This window comes from Amphibalanus amphitrite, unplaced genomic scaffold (genome assembly GCF_019059575.1).
Source record: "Amphibalanus amphitrite isolate SeventyFive unplaced genomic scaffold, NRLGWU_Aamphi_draft 000207F_arrow, whole genome shotgun sequence".
NCBI lineage: Eukaryota > Metazoa > Arthropoda > Thecostraca > Balanomorpha > Balanidae > Amphibalanus > Amphibalanus amphitrite.
The window spans coordinates 535,521-553,053 of record NW_024881702.1 but is presented as its reverse complement, the minus strand read 5'-3'; the positions used below and the strand labels follow the sequence as shown (position 1 = coordinate 553,053).

General features: G+C 48.1%; 1 protein-coding gene across 3 annotated transcripts in view; it reads left to right on the top strand.

Moving 5' to 3' along the window:
• LOC122385079 (thymidine phosphorylase-like) overlaps positions 1-17,370 on the top strand; it is a 33,706-nt gene extending 16,336 nt beyond the window's left edge. The window contains exons 3-9 of one of the 3 annotated variants that reach the window (XR_006257148.1): positions 527-685; positions 2,491-2,609; positions 3,153-3,534; positions 3,826-3,983; positions 16,687-16,809; positions 16,855-17,124; positions 17,206-17,370. Coding sequence is in view for 1 of the 3 variants with exons in the window: in XM_043373080.1 (XP_043229015.1) it covers positions 527-685; positions 2,491-2,609; positions 3,153-3,534; positions 3,826-3,983; positions 16,687-16,806 (938 nt within the window). In the remaining 2 variants the exon portion in view is untranslated. Of the gene's footprint in view, positions 1-526; positions 686-2,490; positions 2,610-3,152; positions 3,535-3,825; positions 3,984-16,686; positions 16,810-16,854 lie in introns of all 3 variants that reach the window. The other 2 variants (XR_006257147.1, XM_043373080.1) reach the window with 2 other exon arrangements.
• Positions 17,371-17,533: the final 163 nt, after the last annotated feature.

Here is a 17,533-nt window from a genome sequence, read left to right as displayed (position 1 = left end):
ATTTTCTCAAAAAGTTCCGACGGATTTCGCTCCAATTTTCAGGAAACGTCTAAAATTGATGTATTATAAGGTACTGAAAATTTGACGTCGCTGGCGTAACGCGTTTAGAAGTTATTGGCGAAAAACGGGAGGGGGGCAGATTCTGCCCCCTCCCCCCCCCCAGCGGGGCGCGGGTTAAGCGTGCGTGCGGCAGGTTCAGGACCTGGCTTGAGATGATGGTTGCGGGAGAAGGTGGGTACAACGAGTGAAAGTGCTGGAGAACGACGATATTGTCCACCTATCAACATTATTTTGGCTATTCAGTTTTGGCTTATCAGCAGTCAGCCTTTATCCGAGAACACAAAGGCCTTGCACCTTGCAAGGACGTTGCAAGGAGTGCACGTTTGCTGACGATTCTGAGTGTTTTCGATAGTGTTGGCTCATTTCTGACGCCGGACTGACGGAGTCGCCGTTCCCCGGCCCGTTCTTCGGTCTGTTCCGCGGCCCGTTCTCCGGTCTGTTCCGCGGTCCCCGCTGGCCACTGCAGGGTTCAGCGTCAGTCAGACGGCCGGTCAGATGCGCGCCTGTCTGGAGCGCGTCGGCTGCTGTATCGTCGGCCAGACCCAGACGCTGGTGCCGGCCGACCGGGTGCTCTACGCCAGCCGCGATGTGACTCACACCGTCGACTCGGCACCGCTCATCTGCTGTGAGTTCCAGCCGGGGGGGGGGGGGAGGAGGGGGGATAGTCTGCGTGTGTGTGCGTGTGTTCTGTGCTGTGCTGTGCTGTGCTGTGCTGTGCTGTACTGTGCTGTGCTGTGAGCAGGGCTATATAACCGCTGTGAGCGACAGACTCTGTCAGGGAGGAGACCTGCGGGGAGTCTGGTAAGACTCTGTTTCGTGGAGTCCGGTGTGAGTCGGATTTGGCGGGGAGTGGGGAGGTCTGGTGTGAGTCGGATTTGGCGGGGAGTAGGGAGGTCTGGTGAGAGTCAGACTCGGCGGGGAGTGGCAAGAGTCAGACTCTATAGGCGGCGGAACGGGGGGGGGGGGGGGGGGCACCGGGGCACCGTGCCCCCTTGATTTTGCCATTTTAACATTAGCCCTATGGGCGTTGCATGCATGGAAAGAATGGGACCAAAAGTCGACAGTGCACCCGCCCCCCCCCCCCTTAACCCTCGCATGTGTAGGGGGGGGGTCGGATGGACCCCCCCCCATGGTTTTTCGCGAATAACTCGCGTAAAAAGCGGCCGATCGCGACAAAACTTTCAGTACCCTCGCATTGATCAATTTGACACCTACCCTGAAAATTTCATGACCCTGACCCAAATGACCTTTGACCTGTGACCTCTTTTCCGAGACCATGTTTGGCCGGAATCGCGATTTCGCGTATGTCGGCTCGCACTAGCCGCGTGTTTGCAAGCTTTTCGTGGTTTCAAACGTTCAAACATGTGATTTGATGTTACTCCCGTGTGTGTCAAGGTCACCTGAAGGTCAGGTCAGGTCATTGACCTTTGGTGACCTCGGGTGACCTCGGGTCACTTTTTCGAGTTTTACATGTTTCTAGGCTAGTTTTTGGAGCTGAATTCGAATTTAGCAACCATTTGAACATTTACGAAGTAGTTTTGGTGACTTCGTAACATGTTACGAAGCTGTCAGAGGCGGTTGACACGTACTACGAATACCCGTCACGACGCCTACTGGTTGACCTGACCTGACCTGACCCGACCTGGTCTAAATGCTTCAAGACATCATCTGTGATAAAAACTAACACGATATTCGTGATCAGCACCCCGAAAAACCCCTTAGCAGCCACACTTTACGACTTTCTAACAGGTCCCGATTTTCCCGACTTTGGGTCATTGACCTGACCTGGAAGGTCAACCAATGACCTAGGACCTTAAAATTGGGTATCATCGGCTTCCTCTCGTCACGGGCAACACGCTCGTTTTTTCCGCGAAGCTCTAGCTCGATCAGGGGCCAAACGGCAAGGGGGGGGTCCAACCGACCCCCCCCCTACACATTAGAAGCTGGCAAACGCCGCACACATGCGAGGGTTAATTAAAGTGTTCCGCCGCTACTGTCTGCTTGCTTGGCTGAAAAAGAGGACGCCTTTGCGGGTGTTTATGTTCTGACGCGAGTCGTCTGCTGAAGCTAATGTTAGATCAATGATGCTCATTTGCCGAATCCAACACCAATCATGCTGGGCTGTACCACTGGCACTGGGGACATGCCCATGAACCGGGCCATGTTTTGTCCTCGTTTAAATCAGGATACGGCGTACCTACATGCTACACTACACGTAGAAGGTCACATGTGCAATGTCTGCACCCCGTGAACCCATTCGCTCCCGGCCATATGGCCATCTTCTACCGAAGTCTGTCCACAACGGCAGCGTCTATGGATGCCAGTTAGTGCGACCCGGCTCTAAAAAAGCTGGTGCTCGTATAAAACGGCAACCGGACGTACAACCTTCTTGGTCGCTATCATGAGCTTGACCCTACCCGGACCCTGCAGCGTCCATCGTTAGCAAGAAGGCCGCCGAGGGTCTGCAGGCGCTCGTGCTGGACGTCAAGTACGGCGCCGGGGCGTTCCAGCGGGACGCCAGGCACGCCGCCGAGATCGCCAGGATGCTGGTGAGTATACCCGACTGCCGGGGCTGGTGAGTATGCCCGACTGCCGGGGCTGGGGAGTATGCCCGACTGCCGGGGCTGGTGAGTATGCCCGACTGCCGGGGCTGGTGAGTATGCCCGACTGCCGGGGCTGGTGAGTATGCCCGACTGCCGGGACTGGTGAGTATGCCCGACTGCCGGGGCTGGTGAGTATGCCCGACTGCCGGGACTGGTGAGTATGCCCGACTGCCGGGGCTGGTGAGTATGCCCGACTGCCGGGGCTCACAGCAGAGAACATACCTAGTACCTACCTAGTACCTCTGGGACCATATAGCAGAGTACCGCCGGGACCTCCATCCACCCCACAGAGCATCACCGCTCCACCACACTGACACAGAGCAGAATAGCAGGGACCTTTCACCGCCTCACTCCACAGATCAGTACCGCTTCACCCCACAGAGCAGTACTGTTGGTGTTCTGTGCGTTGCTGTTGGTGTACAGTGGAGTAACACTGCAGTACACCCAGTGCAGTACCGGTGGTGTACCGCAGTGGCCCGTTCTCGACAGGTGGACACAGCGAACGGGATGGGGATCAGCACGGCGGCGCTCATCACTAGCATGGAGTCGCCCATCGGCCAGACGGTCGGCAACGCGCTGGAGGTGGCCGAGGCGGTGCGCTGCCTGCGCGGCCGCGGCGCCGCCGACCTGCGCGAGCTGGTCACGGCGCTGGGCGGCCAGCTGGTGCAGCTGGCCGGCCGCGGCTCGGCCCAGCACGGCGCCCAGCTGGTGGCGCGCGCGCTGGCCGACGGCTCGGCGCTGGACAAGTTCCGACAGATGCTGGTGTGCCAGGGTGTCAGCGAGCCGGACGCGCACCAGCTCTGTCACGGAGACGAGTGGACGGTGCTGCCGCGCGCGCCGGCCATCGAGGACGTGTGTGCCACGGACGCAGGTGAGCCCTGGCGCCGGCTCTGAGCGGAGCGACGGCGGCCCTGCAGACAGCGTGGTCGGTGCCTCAGCACTGGATACCTAACTCAGACAGCGCTGACTGGCGCTCCGAACGCCGGCCGGCCGCCAACACCTCATTTTGCCAGGAAATCCGATAGTTTTTGTTCAAATGCTTTGTTTTCCACTCACTGTGGCGCTCGGCCGCCGTGTAGTAGGAGACCCACCTGCACGGCGGGGGCCCAGTGACCGTCCATCCGTCAGTCCGGTGACCGTCCGTCCGACCGTACGCTCACAGGCTTCGTGCACGCCGTGGACGCGCTGGCGGTGGCCCGCGTGTGTGCCGCGTTGGGAGCCGGCAGAAAGCAGGCCGGCGACTCCGTGGACCACAGGGTCGGCATCACGTTTCTGGTCCGCCTCGGAGACATGCTCGAAATCGGACAGCCGTGGGCGCAGGTATGTATTTACCGAGATGGGACAGCCGTGGGTGTGTACCGAGATGGGACAGCCGTGGGTGTATACAGAGCGGGGACAGCCGTGGGTGTGTACGGAGATGGGACAGCCGTGGGTGTATACAGAGCGGGGACAGCCGTGGGTGTGTACCGAGATGGGACAGCCGTGGGTGTGTACCGAGATGGGACAGCCGTGGGTGTGTACAGAGCGGGGACAGCCGTGGGTATGTACTATGTAGGGGAGAGTGGGGCAAAGCGGCCACCCGGGGCAAAGCGGCCACCCATAGTTTTAGCCCTTCATAGCTGTCGTCAGTTCCAATTTATGGTTTCCAATTATACTTCTCTTCACGGTCGTTCGAATGAGCCAGACCGGGGTTTCAGGCCCATCACCATTTTTCTGTGAAACACGGAAAAGCATTTCTTGCCAGGTTACCTGCAATGTTTACAATTTTTAAATGTTATGTTATTCCATAACCGTTTGGAATTTTTATAAGCGTTCTTGTCCATGCATTGCATGGTTATCGTACATGTATTCTACCAATTTTAATGTTTTTTTACCCCACTAATAGCTAAGCTGGAATATTTTTGTCTCGGACGGTATGCGCGGGGCAAAGTGGCCGGGGCAAAGTGGCCACCCCCCAATTGGCCATAAGTGGCTTCCATCTGGATAAAAAATATTATTTATATTCAAATGTGTCGTCATGCATCCATCTTGGCCACTTTTCAGTTGCATGAGTTATCAAATAATGCAACTAAATGTTTATTTTCATAAAAATCCTTTCTTTGTTTACCTACAGGTGGAAGATGATAAAGTAAACATCCATCCTCGCTTAACCTTGTCACCATCAAATACCCTAGTCGTACACGAGGCAACTATTTTGTTTCTCATATCGGGACTTGAGAAGACGCCGGTGGCCGCTTTGCCCCAGGGTATGGGGCAAAGTGGCCAATATGCATAGGTTTAAAGTTTTGTCAATATCTTTCATATGTTAACACCTTTGGAAATAAAACGCAGTTGAAATAAAAGGCAACTTAATAGGGATCACATTGGTATAGAAAGAATCTTTCCAAGTTTAAAAATCAAGCGTTGGCATCGTGAGAAGCGTTAGGGTGGCCGCTTTGCCCCACTCTCCCCTACAGAGCAAATTCCTGGGTTCGTGTCTGGATATAGTGGATGCCACCACGAGTATAAGGTTTAAAAATCGCTAGATCTGCGCTGACGTCACAAATTCTAAGGGGTATGTATTCAAATTCCTTAAGCCCCTTATAATTCGAAAACTGCTGACTTTGAAATAAAATATCTCGGAATTAAAGCATTTCTCGATGTTGTGAGTGCCCAAACCGGTAATTGCAAGCCAGGGACCCCAATTGGGCTACCTCAACTCAAAACTTATGTTAACCCGCGCATGACTGGGGTATTTTCCATAACGCGAGTGACTGTGGGGGGGGGGGGGGGGGCTCTCCAGAACCCCCTCCTATCTCCGAAACTACTGGGCCGATCGTCAAAAATCAAACGGCGTCTGATAGCCCTCGAAAAACTGTCCAGCAAAACCTATTTTCATTCACCTCAATGTCACCGATGACGTCACAGGTCAGGTCAAAATAAAAAGTGTCGGCATTTTTGCTTGTTTACAATTTAGCCTCTGCACTGTGGGGTTTATATCGATCCTAGCACGAATTTATTTATATCGCATCCTCCGCTACCTTAACTAATTTTATTTCACCTTCAAATGGTTAGGCTTAGGGTGTATGATCCCTGACAACATGGTTGGCTCTCCTGCTTGACCCCATCCCTCCCCCGCCCCCTCCCCACGGACTTAGCACTGAAGCGTTTTCGGCTAGCAATGCATCGTGGGCGTGGAAGCGTTAAAAAAGTAGAACGAAACTACAATCGTTTTAGAAGTAGATATTTGTTCATGTCTAGCCCAATCACCAAAAGGGATTTCGGGCTTGACCTTTGCACTTTGTTAGTCCTAGCACTTTTAAAGGGGGAGGGGGTTGCACAGACTTCTGTCCTCGACTTTTCGCATACTAACTCAAGCAAAACGTGGCGGATCACGACGAAACTTTCTATACCTTCGATTCGATCAATGTTACTCACACACTTAAAATTTCATGACCTTGACCTTAATAAAAATTTGACCTGTGACCTGTTTCACCAGACCATGTCAGGCTGGTATCGATTTGGCGCTTATCAGCGCACATTATCGGCGCGTATCCAGTCTTGTTGTGGTTGTTAACTCTCCAAGGTATGAAATGCTGTTTATTCTCTGCATTTTAAGGTCACGTTAAGGTCATATCAAGGTCATTTACCTTGGATGACCTTAGTTGACTTTTTCAAGTTATACGATTTTTCTAGATAAGTGCTTGGAGCTTATTTCGAACTTAACACCCATTTGAAGATTTAAGTAGTTTTGGTGCCTAACGGAACATGCTACGAAGCCGTTAAAGGTAATCGACGCCTACCTTCTATGGATAGCCGGCAAGACACCTACTGGTCGGACCTGACCTGACCCGGCCTAGCATGAAAACATCATCCTCGATCAAAACTAGCTTGAAATTCGTGATTAGCACCCCAAAAACCTCCAACCTCACTTGACAAAGTTACAGCATTTTTCGATTTACCTATATCAAAGCTTTGTACTGAAGTTCAATAAGGTGAACATTGGCGGCGATAGCCAATAAAATGGACGTAGCGTTGCAAGGGTGTTGTTGTTTTGTTCAAAAAGAACATTTGGCGATAGAAAAATAATGTCAACATGGTATCACCCCTTCCTCCCTCCTCCCAACTCCTATACTGACCGGAAACCCCCAGGCGGTGTGCTGCGGTCGGGTAACCCGCCGCGGCGCGGCCCGGCGGGGCGTAAGAAACCACGCGGCACCGTCTGCTTTGATGTCTCATAGTGACTGGTTTAGGCAAATTTCGGCAAAAAATGAGAGCTGCCCCCGATGCAGAAATTATTGGAGAACATTTTGATATACATTTCCACGCGTAACACCGCGTATCAAACTTTGTAAGGCAATAGTTTGCTTGTCAACTCTGTGAATCAAGAAGCATTTTAGCATTTTTAGCATTTCGGTCAAAAATTATACATTTGGATAAATTTTGGAAATTTTCGTGCATGCCATCAGCTTCCTTATAAGTCAAAGATAATGAAAACATGTCGCAACTATAACCTGCTGTTCAGGGAAACGAGTGAGAGGGCGTTTTATTGTAGTGTGCTTTTTCGCTGTATGCAGGTAGCACGACGCTGGTCAGGACGAAGCTACACTTTGAGAGGTTTTTTGAGGCATAAACAATCATTTTACAGACGATTGAAGGCTTGATTCGGATGCGCTGGACAATTTTACGTGGAATGAATAACAAAAAAGTGGAAATCGAAATACTTTATCTTGCCACTTAATGCGTGCTAGGATGGCATAAGTCCCCACGGTGCTCTGGTCGCCGGCTGACAAGTCTGATCAGGCTCATTTTTTGTTACGCACTCCTTGATATACATATGCCTTAGATACCCTGAGGGTACCGAACTTTTGCTTTGAATTTTTCAGGTCGAGGCCAGGTCATCCTAGGTCAGTGGTCACGAAAATTGAATATCATACATACATACATACACATTTATTTTCAACATTACAAATGAGCAAAACATACACAAAAAATATTATAAGATTGGTGCAAAAGAATAAAAATTCTTAAATTAAAGCACCTCTCTTAATCAATCAGTATAAAATAAACATGAGTATTACATAAAAAACACAACATAATATGAAAACAAGTCTGTTTGACCACCGCCTAGCCGCGCCACTCCCACCGCTCGCTGGTTGAAATTAAAGTTGCTACCACCAGGCGACACGACGAACCGTCCGGCCCGCCGTCCGCCGCTGGATGCTATTGGTTCTGGAATCTTTTAGTTTTGATAATATAATTTTGGAATAATTTCGCTACTTTGATCTGATCGTTTTTGTTGAGGCCTCTACCATACAGCAATAAGTTAAGTTTAGATACGCTGTTACAGTTGGGGCATTCCACGTCAAATCAAACACCGAAATCCGTCATCCCCTTCGATTTTTCTGAAAATTTGTAGGCAGACTGGGCATGGTTCAAAACTGAGTTACGTATAATATTTTCGAAATTTGATAACGTATCGCTGAGATATAGGTCATCGAATATAGCGAAAAATGCCACACATCAATTTTTTAAATGGCTATAACTCTGGTTCCTTTTCTGGTATCAAAATGATATTAACAGGGTCTTATAGGCAATTGATAAGGCTTTGATTTTTAATTATAAAATTAAATTGAAGTGACCTTGAAATGCATTTGACCTTGAATTAAAACAGAAAAATTTAAATAGCAAAAAACACGTCACCTTAGATTTGGGTAATTTTTACATATTATGTCCGTCACAATGTTCCCAACCATCTGTGAAAAAATTGGAGTGGGCCATTCATAACTTTCGCGGCAAACGCCGTTTTCATGCATCAACATCACGCAACCGCGCGTGACCTTGAAAGACAGAGTCAAGACATGCTTGCTTGTGTAATGTGTACACTTTCTGAAATGAATGATTGCTGATTAGTGATATCCCAAACTCTGCGAGAATGGAAATGCATAGTCATCGTAGTCAAGCATTCACGTTCCATAGTAAAAGTGTCTCAGGCAAACGGTATTTTGCGGTGAATTTTGAGCCGTGTGGAAATGCATCATGAAGTAAATTCAACGAAAACATTATCACGCAACGATATCTTCACGTCTTTTGATCTTCACTATCCGAAAGAACATACATTTTTTAGTATGTATGGGGAATTTCTAGTTAATCCAATAATAAATATGGCAGTTAGAGGCCTGCTAAGAGTAACATGTCGCCGGCTGAGGCAGGCTCGGCCGGTGCGGGAAACGCAGCAATCACAATTTTGTGTTTACACGTTCATATTTCAATTGTTTACCAACCGATTTTCAAAATTCTTTCACCATAAGATTGCCTGTACATTTCTTAGTCTTCTCACAAAATTTGACGCGAATCGAACGTAATCAGCGGTAGGGAGCGCGATGTAAAGACGGAACCGTTCCGTTCCGTCCCGGCACAGTCTACAATTCAGGCGGCGCGTAGCGGTCGGCGCCGGCTGCCGAGTCGCCGCGTCGCTGCGGCGACAGGATGTTCACTTTACACCGCTATTACTAGAACAGTTGTGAACCGATTTTCTTATTGCTTGCACGATGAGATGTCCAATTCAATTCTTGACAGGTAGCCATAATTAATTTCGCATTAATCTTATGAGATATTGGCGAAAAACAGGAGGGGTGAGCGAAATTCGCTCTTCCCCCTCCACTGCGCGTGCTAACATACGTTTGCATATGTGCAATTTTCTTCAAAACTTATGAATGGCCCACTCTAATTTTTTCACAGGTTGTTAAGAATATGGTAGGCAATAAAATATATGAAAATGAGCCAAATCGAAGGTGACGTGTTTTTTGCTATTTCAATATTGTGCTTAAGAACAGAGTTAAGCAATTTTCAAGGTCATATATTTAAGTAGGTGCAATTCTAAACAAATGCTTAAGAAATTACCTAAACAGTAAGGTTTATTTCATTCAAATCAAACAAGTACAACCAAAGTTATGGTCGTTCAAAAATATAAAGATGCAACATTTTGTAAAAATTTGATGCCCTATATTTAGAAGACCTGCGGTCAGAATGTGCAAAAAACATCAATGTAATGTCCGGGGCCACACAGGAACTCGCTCACAAATTTATACTGAAATCGCTGATGGTAAGGTGCAAAACAGCCGATTTTTGTTCGATTTGACGTGGAATGCCCCAGTTGTTAAATATGGGTATAATTATTGAAACTTGTCCGAAAAGTTCAGAGCGTAGCACTTGGAAACGGGGACAATTTAGAACGAAATGTGCTACAGTCTCTTTTGGGCTCCCACACTCACAGCAGGGAGAAGAAGATTTTTGGATTTGGTAGAGATGAGCTTTTAGGACAGTTGCGTTCAACCTAAGTCTTGCATGCTGAATGTTTCCAAACTTTGATCCAGTATTATTATATGGTGGGACGGTCCCTGCACAAAGTCTGGTCTCTATCGCTCGTTGGAAGGATTTGAGGCTGGGATCGGTTCTGATGGATTCTGGTAAAATGTTCCAATCTCTGGTCGTCTTAGGAATAAAAGATTGTTTAAAAAGTGATGTTCTGTTGTTTGGGAGTGTGAGATTGGTGGCATTGCGAAGAGCACGACCCGTGTTGTCTTGTCTGGTTTGTGGTAGTATGTCCCTTATGTATTGCGGCAAGTCAGCGAAATGATTTATCAGCTTGTTGTAAAATATCAGTCGGTGTTTTTTTCGTCGTGTTTCTAAGGTGTCCCACCCTAGGTCTAAAAGGAGCTTGTTATGAGAGTAGGTAATAGGTATCATGAAGGTATCGGTCACGTGACGCATGTGTTATGGTTCATTTTACTCGTAGATTTTGAAAATAATACCGTCTGTGTCATTTGAGGTCATTTTCAGCGGAATTTACCGGAGGTCAGATCACTTTCAGAGGTCATAAAAGGTCAAATTTTGAAAATGAAATTTGTCAACAAAAAGGGCCTATCAGATGCAGTTTGGGCTCAGAAACACGATGGTGCCATTTATATTGCTGTACGATGTCAAAAACGTGCTGAAAAATGGTTTTGAAAAATATATAATTGTAAAATTTGGACAATACCTAATGCAAATAATTTGGTTATTTTTGCAGATATTGGGCTAAAACTTGCTAGAGTAGTTCATCAGTGTGTATACTAGGTATCACATATATTTCGGTTTTCGCGAAAAATCCAAAAACTGTTTGAAAAAATAAAAAATGTAGTTTTTTTGTAATTGAAAAATCATATTTTTCAAAATATTCAAAACTTTGGAAATTCGAGATAGCTGTTTGATAGCTACGTATATTTGTATGCAGTCCACTGATGCAAAGAAATTGGACGTCACTCTGACGTCATTTCCGGCCAAACAATGGCCGCAAGAAAGTTGAAATTGAAAACAAGGTGTCAGTGATGTCGCTGAGGGTACCGCAAGTTTCGTGTTTATCCGTGAAACGGTGAAGATATTGCCGAAAAACGGGAGGGGGCTCTGTAGAGCCCCTCAGTCATGCGCGGGTTTACCCGCACCCCACTGGGGTGGGGGCTATTCATAGCCCCCCTCCTGTTTTTCTACCGTTATACGCATTATAGCAAAAAAATCCCGTATATAATTTTTCAAATCAATTTTTCAGTACGTATTTGACATCGTACACCAATAATAAATATCACCATCGTGCTCCTAAGCTCAAACTGCATCCGAAAGACACTTTTTTCTTCAAAAATTTCAACTTTGAAATTTGACCTTTTTTTACCTGAAAGTGGCCTGACCTCAGCCAAATTCAACTCAAAATGAACTCAAATGACACAGAATTCGAAATCTATGACCTAAATGGACCATGAAACATGTGTCTCATGACCAATTCATGATATGGTGACCACTAGTGATGTCAATTTCAGAAAACATATGTCCAATGTCCAATACTTATGTCGACTGTCCGTCCAAAAATGTCCAAGCCAGCCATTTGTCCAAGGATGTCGGACATCTACGCAATAGTTTACACTCAACACCGTTAATTAATTTGCTTTTAACCCGGCAGTTGCTGGGGTATTTCGCCACCCACCGTTTGCTGGGGGGGGGGGGGGCGTTAAACGCCCCCAGCCGATAACTCGAGAACCAATAGGCGCAGCGAAACGCACGAGGCGGCAAACGAAAGAACGCGACGAGACGCTTCAGATGAGTACTTTAAAGTTGAATTTTGAGGTCACAGGTGGGGTCAAGGTCAGGTCAAACACCTGAAATCGGGCTTTCAGTAGCATGGACTTCAGGACTTCGCAATTGGCGCCTCTCGTCATAAACTCTGTCAAAACGGTGCACAATCCATCATATAAGGCCTACAAGAGTGTCAGCTCCATGTAGAGGTCAGTCAAGCATAGGTCAGGGTCAAGGTCAGGTCAACCGGGTAGGCAAATATCCCCGAAAATCAAAACTGATATTCGCAGCCTGTGACACATGTTTTATGGGTAATTTGGGGCGTAGAACACGATGGTGACATTCATTTTATTATATGTTTACGTGTTTGGCTCAAAAAGTTAAATTTAAAAAATGCATGTATCATGGTGGTGAAGTAGTCACGAGAAATTGCCGAGATTCAGTTCAAGATTTTGGAAAATGCGGAACGATAATCAATAATCGAAGATAGCCATTTGATTCTTCATGGTATTGGCAGTCTAATGGCGTTTACGGCATGTCTGTATGTCTATTCTGTGATTTTATATTGTTTTTTGAACATATGCCGTTTTTGGTCGAAAACTCAGAAATCATGACGTCACTAAAACCTCGATATCTCAAAAATTTTCCGATCGATTTTTTTGAAACTTTGTCACAATAAACTTAAATCAATTCTCTACAGGTACCCAAAACTTGGCGCGCCGCAGGCGCGCCGTTTTTATGCTATGGCCCGGCGAAAAAAGTGGGGGCGTTTAACGCCCCCCTCCAGCAACTCGCGGGTTAATGTATCGTTACCAGCTCATGGTAATGATATCGAAAGCTGAGCTTTCTAATAGCCAATCAATGTTAAACACGATTACTTTATAAAAATGTTGAGGTGTAGCAACTAGCAAGCGATTCTCCAAAGTTGTCCAAAGTCTGCTGTCATTGTCCAACCGAATTCCGAATTGGACATTGGACAAAATCGGAATTCCGAAGATTCAAGTTCCGATTGACACCACTAGTGACCACTGACCTGACCTGTGCCCTGACCTGGTATTCTAAGTGACCTCTAATAGTAGCATACTAGGGTTACCCGCGTGCTCCGCAACGCGAAGAAGGGTTATTTTAGACCCGTGGGTATTGGGTTGGTCTGTGTCGATTTGGCTGGTATCCTTTTCGTTCGATTGCTTTTCGACAGCCAAGCATTTTGTAATAAAAAAGATGCATCGCATCGAGGTGCCCGTGTCGTATTATCATGCGTTCTACTTTAGAATGATTCGAAAACTGGCGTGAAACCTTTTGAGGGCTATCGATGAATTTCGCTAAAAATGACGATGTAATGATTTCGAATATTTACATTTTTAAGGATACTGTTGCTAATCATGCAAAAATGAAGAGTGAATATTGGACAGAATTGAATGCTCTATCCAATGGTACCATATTCAATTGCCAAAGGTATCAGGTTATGCAGCAAACCCCGTGTGATTAATAAAGTGGCACAAAATTGACAAACACCATTTTCTCCTGTGATTTGCACTACCTTGATTTGGATCAATCAGCTTTTCACAATTTTTATATGAGAAGCGGTACCTTTCTCTTGCAAATAGGCGTTGATTCAACTCGCTCCATTTAACGGTCACCTAAAAATAAAATTAATTCCAAAATCCCTCAAAAACCGCAATTTTTCAAATAAAAGTGCCCTCTCCGGTGCACGTGGCGCGTGCTATCCTCTGCATTGCACACCATTCAATAGCCCGTTCAATTCTGTACACGATGCTGTTTTCCCCGTGCCGGTCGGACCCCTGGTCACCAAGATATTGCACGGGAACTGGACCCGTGTCGGCCAAAATTAGCCGTTTTCGCCCGATTTCGCACGCCGATTTATACATGTAAAGTCTATGACGCGAATTTGCACTTTTTGAGCACGCGCCACGCGCTCCCTATCAATCCGATCGAGCTGAGACTCCTCAAAGGCACGTCGCGCATCCTTGATCTATAAGTTGTGCAAATTTCACCGGGCTAGGTGCAACGATCTGGCCTGTAGTCCACGCAAAGCACCACCAAGTCGGGACCTCGGTAACGGACAGACGCACCCTCCTCAAATAGTAATATAGACAAGCGGCTGCGCCACTTGCTTTGCTGCGTGGTAGGAAAAAATTGCGGCACCAGCCAATTTGCTTTCGAATGGTGTTTGATTCATGTCGATGTGTTGTCTAGAAGCGTAGATATGGACGGAAATGTGAAGAGCATGTAAAAAATAACAGTTCTGAGGGCGTTGTTGGATGAAATTTGGGTGATACGGGGTCAATACGGGTCAAAGGGGTCAGTCCCGGTCACTTTGGGTCAGGCCAGGTCACATAGGTCACCTCTCGTCCGATGGGATCAGCCCGGGCCACTGGTCTACTTTTGCCTCCACCACTACCCCTACCACTACCCCTACCCCTACCACTACCCCTACCACTACCCCTACCTCTACCACTACCCCTACCACTACTCCTACCACTACCCCTACTACTACCCCTACCCCTACCCCTACCACTACATCTACCACTACCACTACCCCTACTTCTACCAGTACTACTACCCATACTCCTACCCCTACCACTACCCCTACCACTACCCCTACTACTACCCCTACTACTGCCCCTACCACTACCCCTACCACTACTACTACCCCTGCCACTACCCCTACCACTACCCTACCTCTACCACTACCCCTACCACTACCCCTACCACTACCCCTACCCCTACCCCTACCCCTACCAACACCGCTGGGTCATGTCAGGTCACAGAATAATTGGATCCAATCAGTACTAAAATATCAGACTTAAAGGTAGTGTGCCACCTTTGAAAGATTTCCCGTTTTATTTTTCCTAGGATAAGAAGCTTCTGTTTTTACCTAATATCGCAAAAAAAATCAAAAATGGGCCTGGAATAGTGCCTTTTTCGCCTAAAAGTTTATCGGTTTTTAGATATGTATAACAACTGTAGTGGGCTCACCTGCAAACAAGCGTCGGGCAACAATCGCGAATGCGGCGCACTTGTGACAATAAGCAAAGGTCATTATAGTGTTACGACCATACGACGTACGGGAATGAGTTATCAGCTGTCTAATCGTAGACAACACTTGGACAACACAATGTCGAGCCTTAAACTGTAAGCCTGTATTGGTATTGTTTCTTAAATTTGGCTGTCGAACATTAATTTGTGGTTTGAAATATGATTTTATGTAAAATAATTGATATGAAACAGCCGTCTCTTAAGTTATGACCCCATTACACCACACGCAAGTGGCAGAAATGACAATGATCAGCTGACGCATTTTTCTTGGCCGAAGTCAGAGCGCGCGGCCCGACGCACCACGCGTATTTGGAAATTCCGACCTCGACGAGCATCAGAAGCCACCTAACAGGCGTGTTCGAAACCGCAGGAGATGATGATGAACGGGTTTATCGAAACTTGATTGGATGAGCCTATCGGTAATAGCGATTTTAGTGTGTGCATTTATTGTTCATAGTGGTGTGAAATGTGGTTGGGGTACGACCGACAACCCGTCGGGGCGAATTTCGCACTGGGGTACTCAAAATTTGAAGAATTTAAGACGTTTCCATAAGTTTTGAAGGTATGGATAAGTTCTAAAAATCCGGTTCTCCTTATCCGGGTCATTAACTCCATATGGTCCAAGAAAGCTGGCACACTACCTTTAAAGTGTTCCCAGCCCTGCCCCTATTCGTGCGATTCCATTACGCTTAATCGTATTTGTCGTAAATGGCGCTTTGTGGCATATGTGGCGCATTGCGACAAACGCGGCGCATTCTCACCCGGCGATTGAGCATGCATCTTTGCACCAAATTGCACCCATATCGGACCATATTTGACAAAACTGTGCGATTTGCGGCAAAAATGACGCCCTGAGATAATTGTGGCGCATTGCGGCAAACTCGGTGCATTTTTATACTTGTATAATAAACTGTTCCCATTGAATGAAAATCAACACATTCTCTCGCCACTTTTTATTCAAATTAAAAACTTGCCCATCCTCCAATGCGAGGCACCCGCCACCGATCGGCATGCATTTAGTTCACAAAGTTTGTCGACCCCGGCTCTCAATGAAGATATAAGAACCGATCAAAATTTCATTGGCGTTCTTCCAGCGCGCCCCACGCGCGAACCGTGCACCCCAGCGAGTCGGAACCTAGAAAAGGCGCTGACCCGCTCTGTCACCTATAAGGTGTGCAAAGTTCAGCCCCCTACGATATACCGTCTGCCCTGTAGGCCGGCTAAATTGAACCCACTACACGGCGTGGCGGACAGACAGACAAACAGATGGATCCTGTTGAAATAGTAAGATAGATGTACTAGGCAACTGACGTCCTATCGCTGATTTTGATAAAATGCGTTTTATTCGATGTTGTAGCGCATTCCCTAGAAGACCCGTGACTGGCAAAACATTTTATCTTTGACCTGACCTGTGACGTCATCGGTGACCCCGAGGTCAGTGAAATCGGATATCCCGTGACAAATTTGACTGGGCTTTCGAACGCCGTTTGAATTTTGCGGATCCGTCCAGAAGTTTCGGAGATACGAGGGGAGGGGGCAAAAAATAACCCCCCACCAGGTCGCGTTATAAACAGACCCCACCAGGGCGCGGGTTAATATTAAAAGGTGTAGCGGACAATTCGCTCCCGATAAGCTGTTGGCAGCTTATCCTGCCAACATGATAAGGTCCTGTTGGCGGCAACATGACCTTATGCCGCCCGATAAGGTCGGTCGGCAGCGGCTGACCGGCAGCTACCCCGTGTTTCAGATCCACCACTGTGGCACTCTGACGGACGCCATCCCGTGTTTCAGATCCACCACTGTGGCACTCTGACGGACGCCATCCCGTGTTTCAGATCCACCACTGTGGCACTCTGACGGACGCCATCCCGTGTTTCAGATCCACCACTGTGGCACTCTGACGGACGCCGGCCGGCTGCAGGTGCGCCAGGCGCTCCGTCTGACCGCCCAGCGGCCCAGCCCGGCCCCGCGCGTCACCGGGCTCGTGCAGAGACAGTGATCGGGCCGGGCCCGCCGGCCACCGCGCCCCCGTGCCACACGCTGCAGCGGCCGACGGGCGCACAGAGGGGCCGCACCAGCTGCCGGCGTGGCGCTGGGCGACCCCATCAGCCGGAGACCAGCGAGGCAGAGCCGGCACGGGATCCGTCGACCGGACCGGGTCGGGGGACACTGAGGACAGTAGGGCACCGAGACGCCGCCCTGACCTGGCCAGTAGTGTATGCAGTGCACCGAGGCGCCGCCCTGACCTGGCCAGCAGTGTATGCAGTGCACTGAGGCGCCGCCCTGACCTGGCAAGCAGTGTATGCAGTGCACTGAGGTGCCGCCCTGACCTGGCCAGCAGTGTATGCAGTGCACCGAGGTGCCGCCCTGACCTGGCCAGTGTATGCAGTGCACCGAGGTGCCGCCCTGACCTGGACAGTCCGGCCAGGATGTGGTCTGTACAGTAGTGTGCGACCTCACTGCTCAAAGTTTAAAAACAAAGCAAGAAATTCGCTGAGAAAATGATTGTGAAAACTGGCTAGCACACATGGTACTGAAGAGATTGAAGCCATTTTCAAAGTTGTTTTAACGCCAATAAAGCGCCATGACGATTAACGCCGTGCGATCGACTGATGAGTTGATAATTCCCGACTAATCGAGCATTGCTAGGGTTGTAAATACAGGCAACTATGAATTGAGAGTCGGTAAAATGAGAATCATAAAGAAACGGTTTTGACACGTTACCG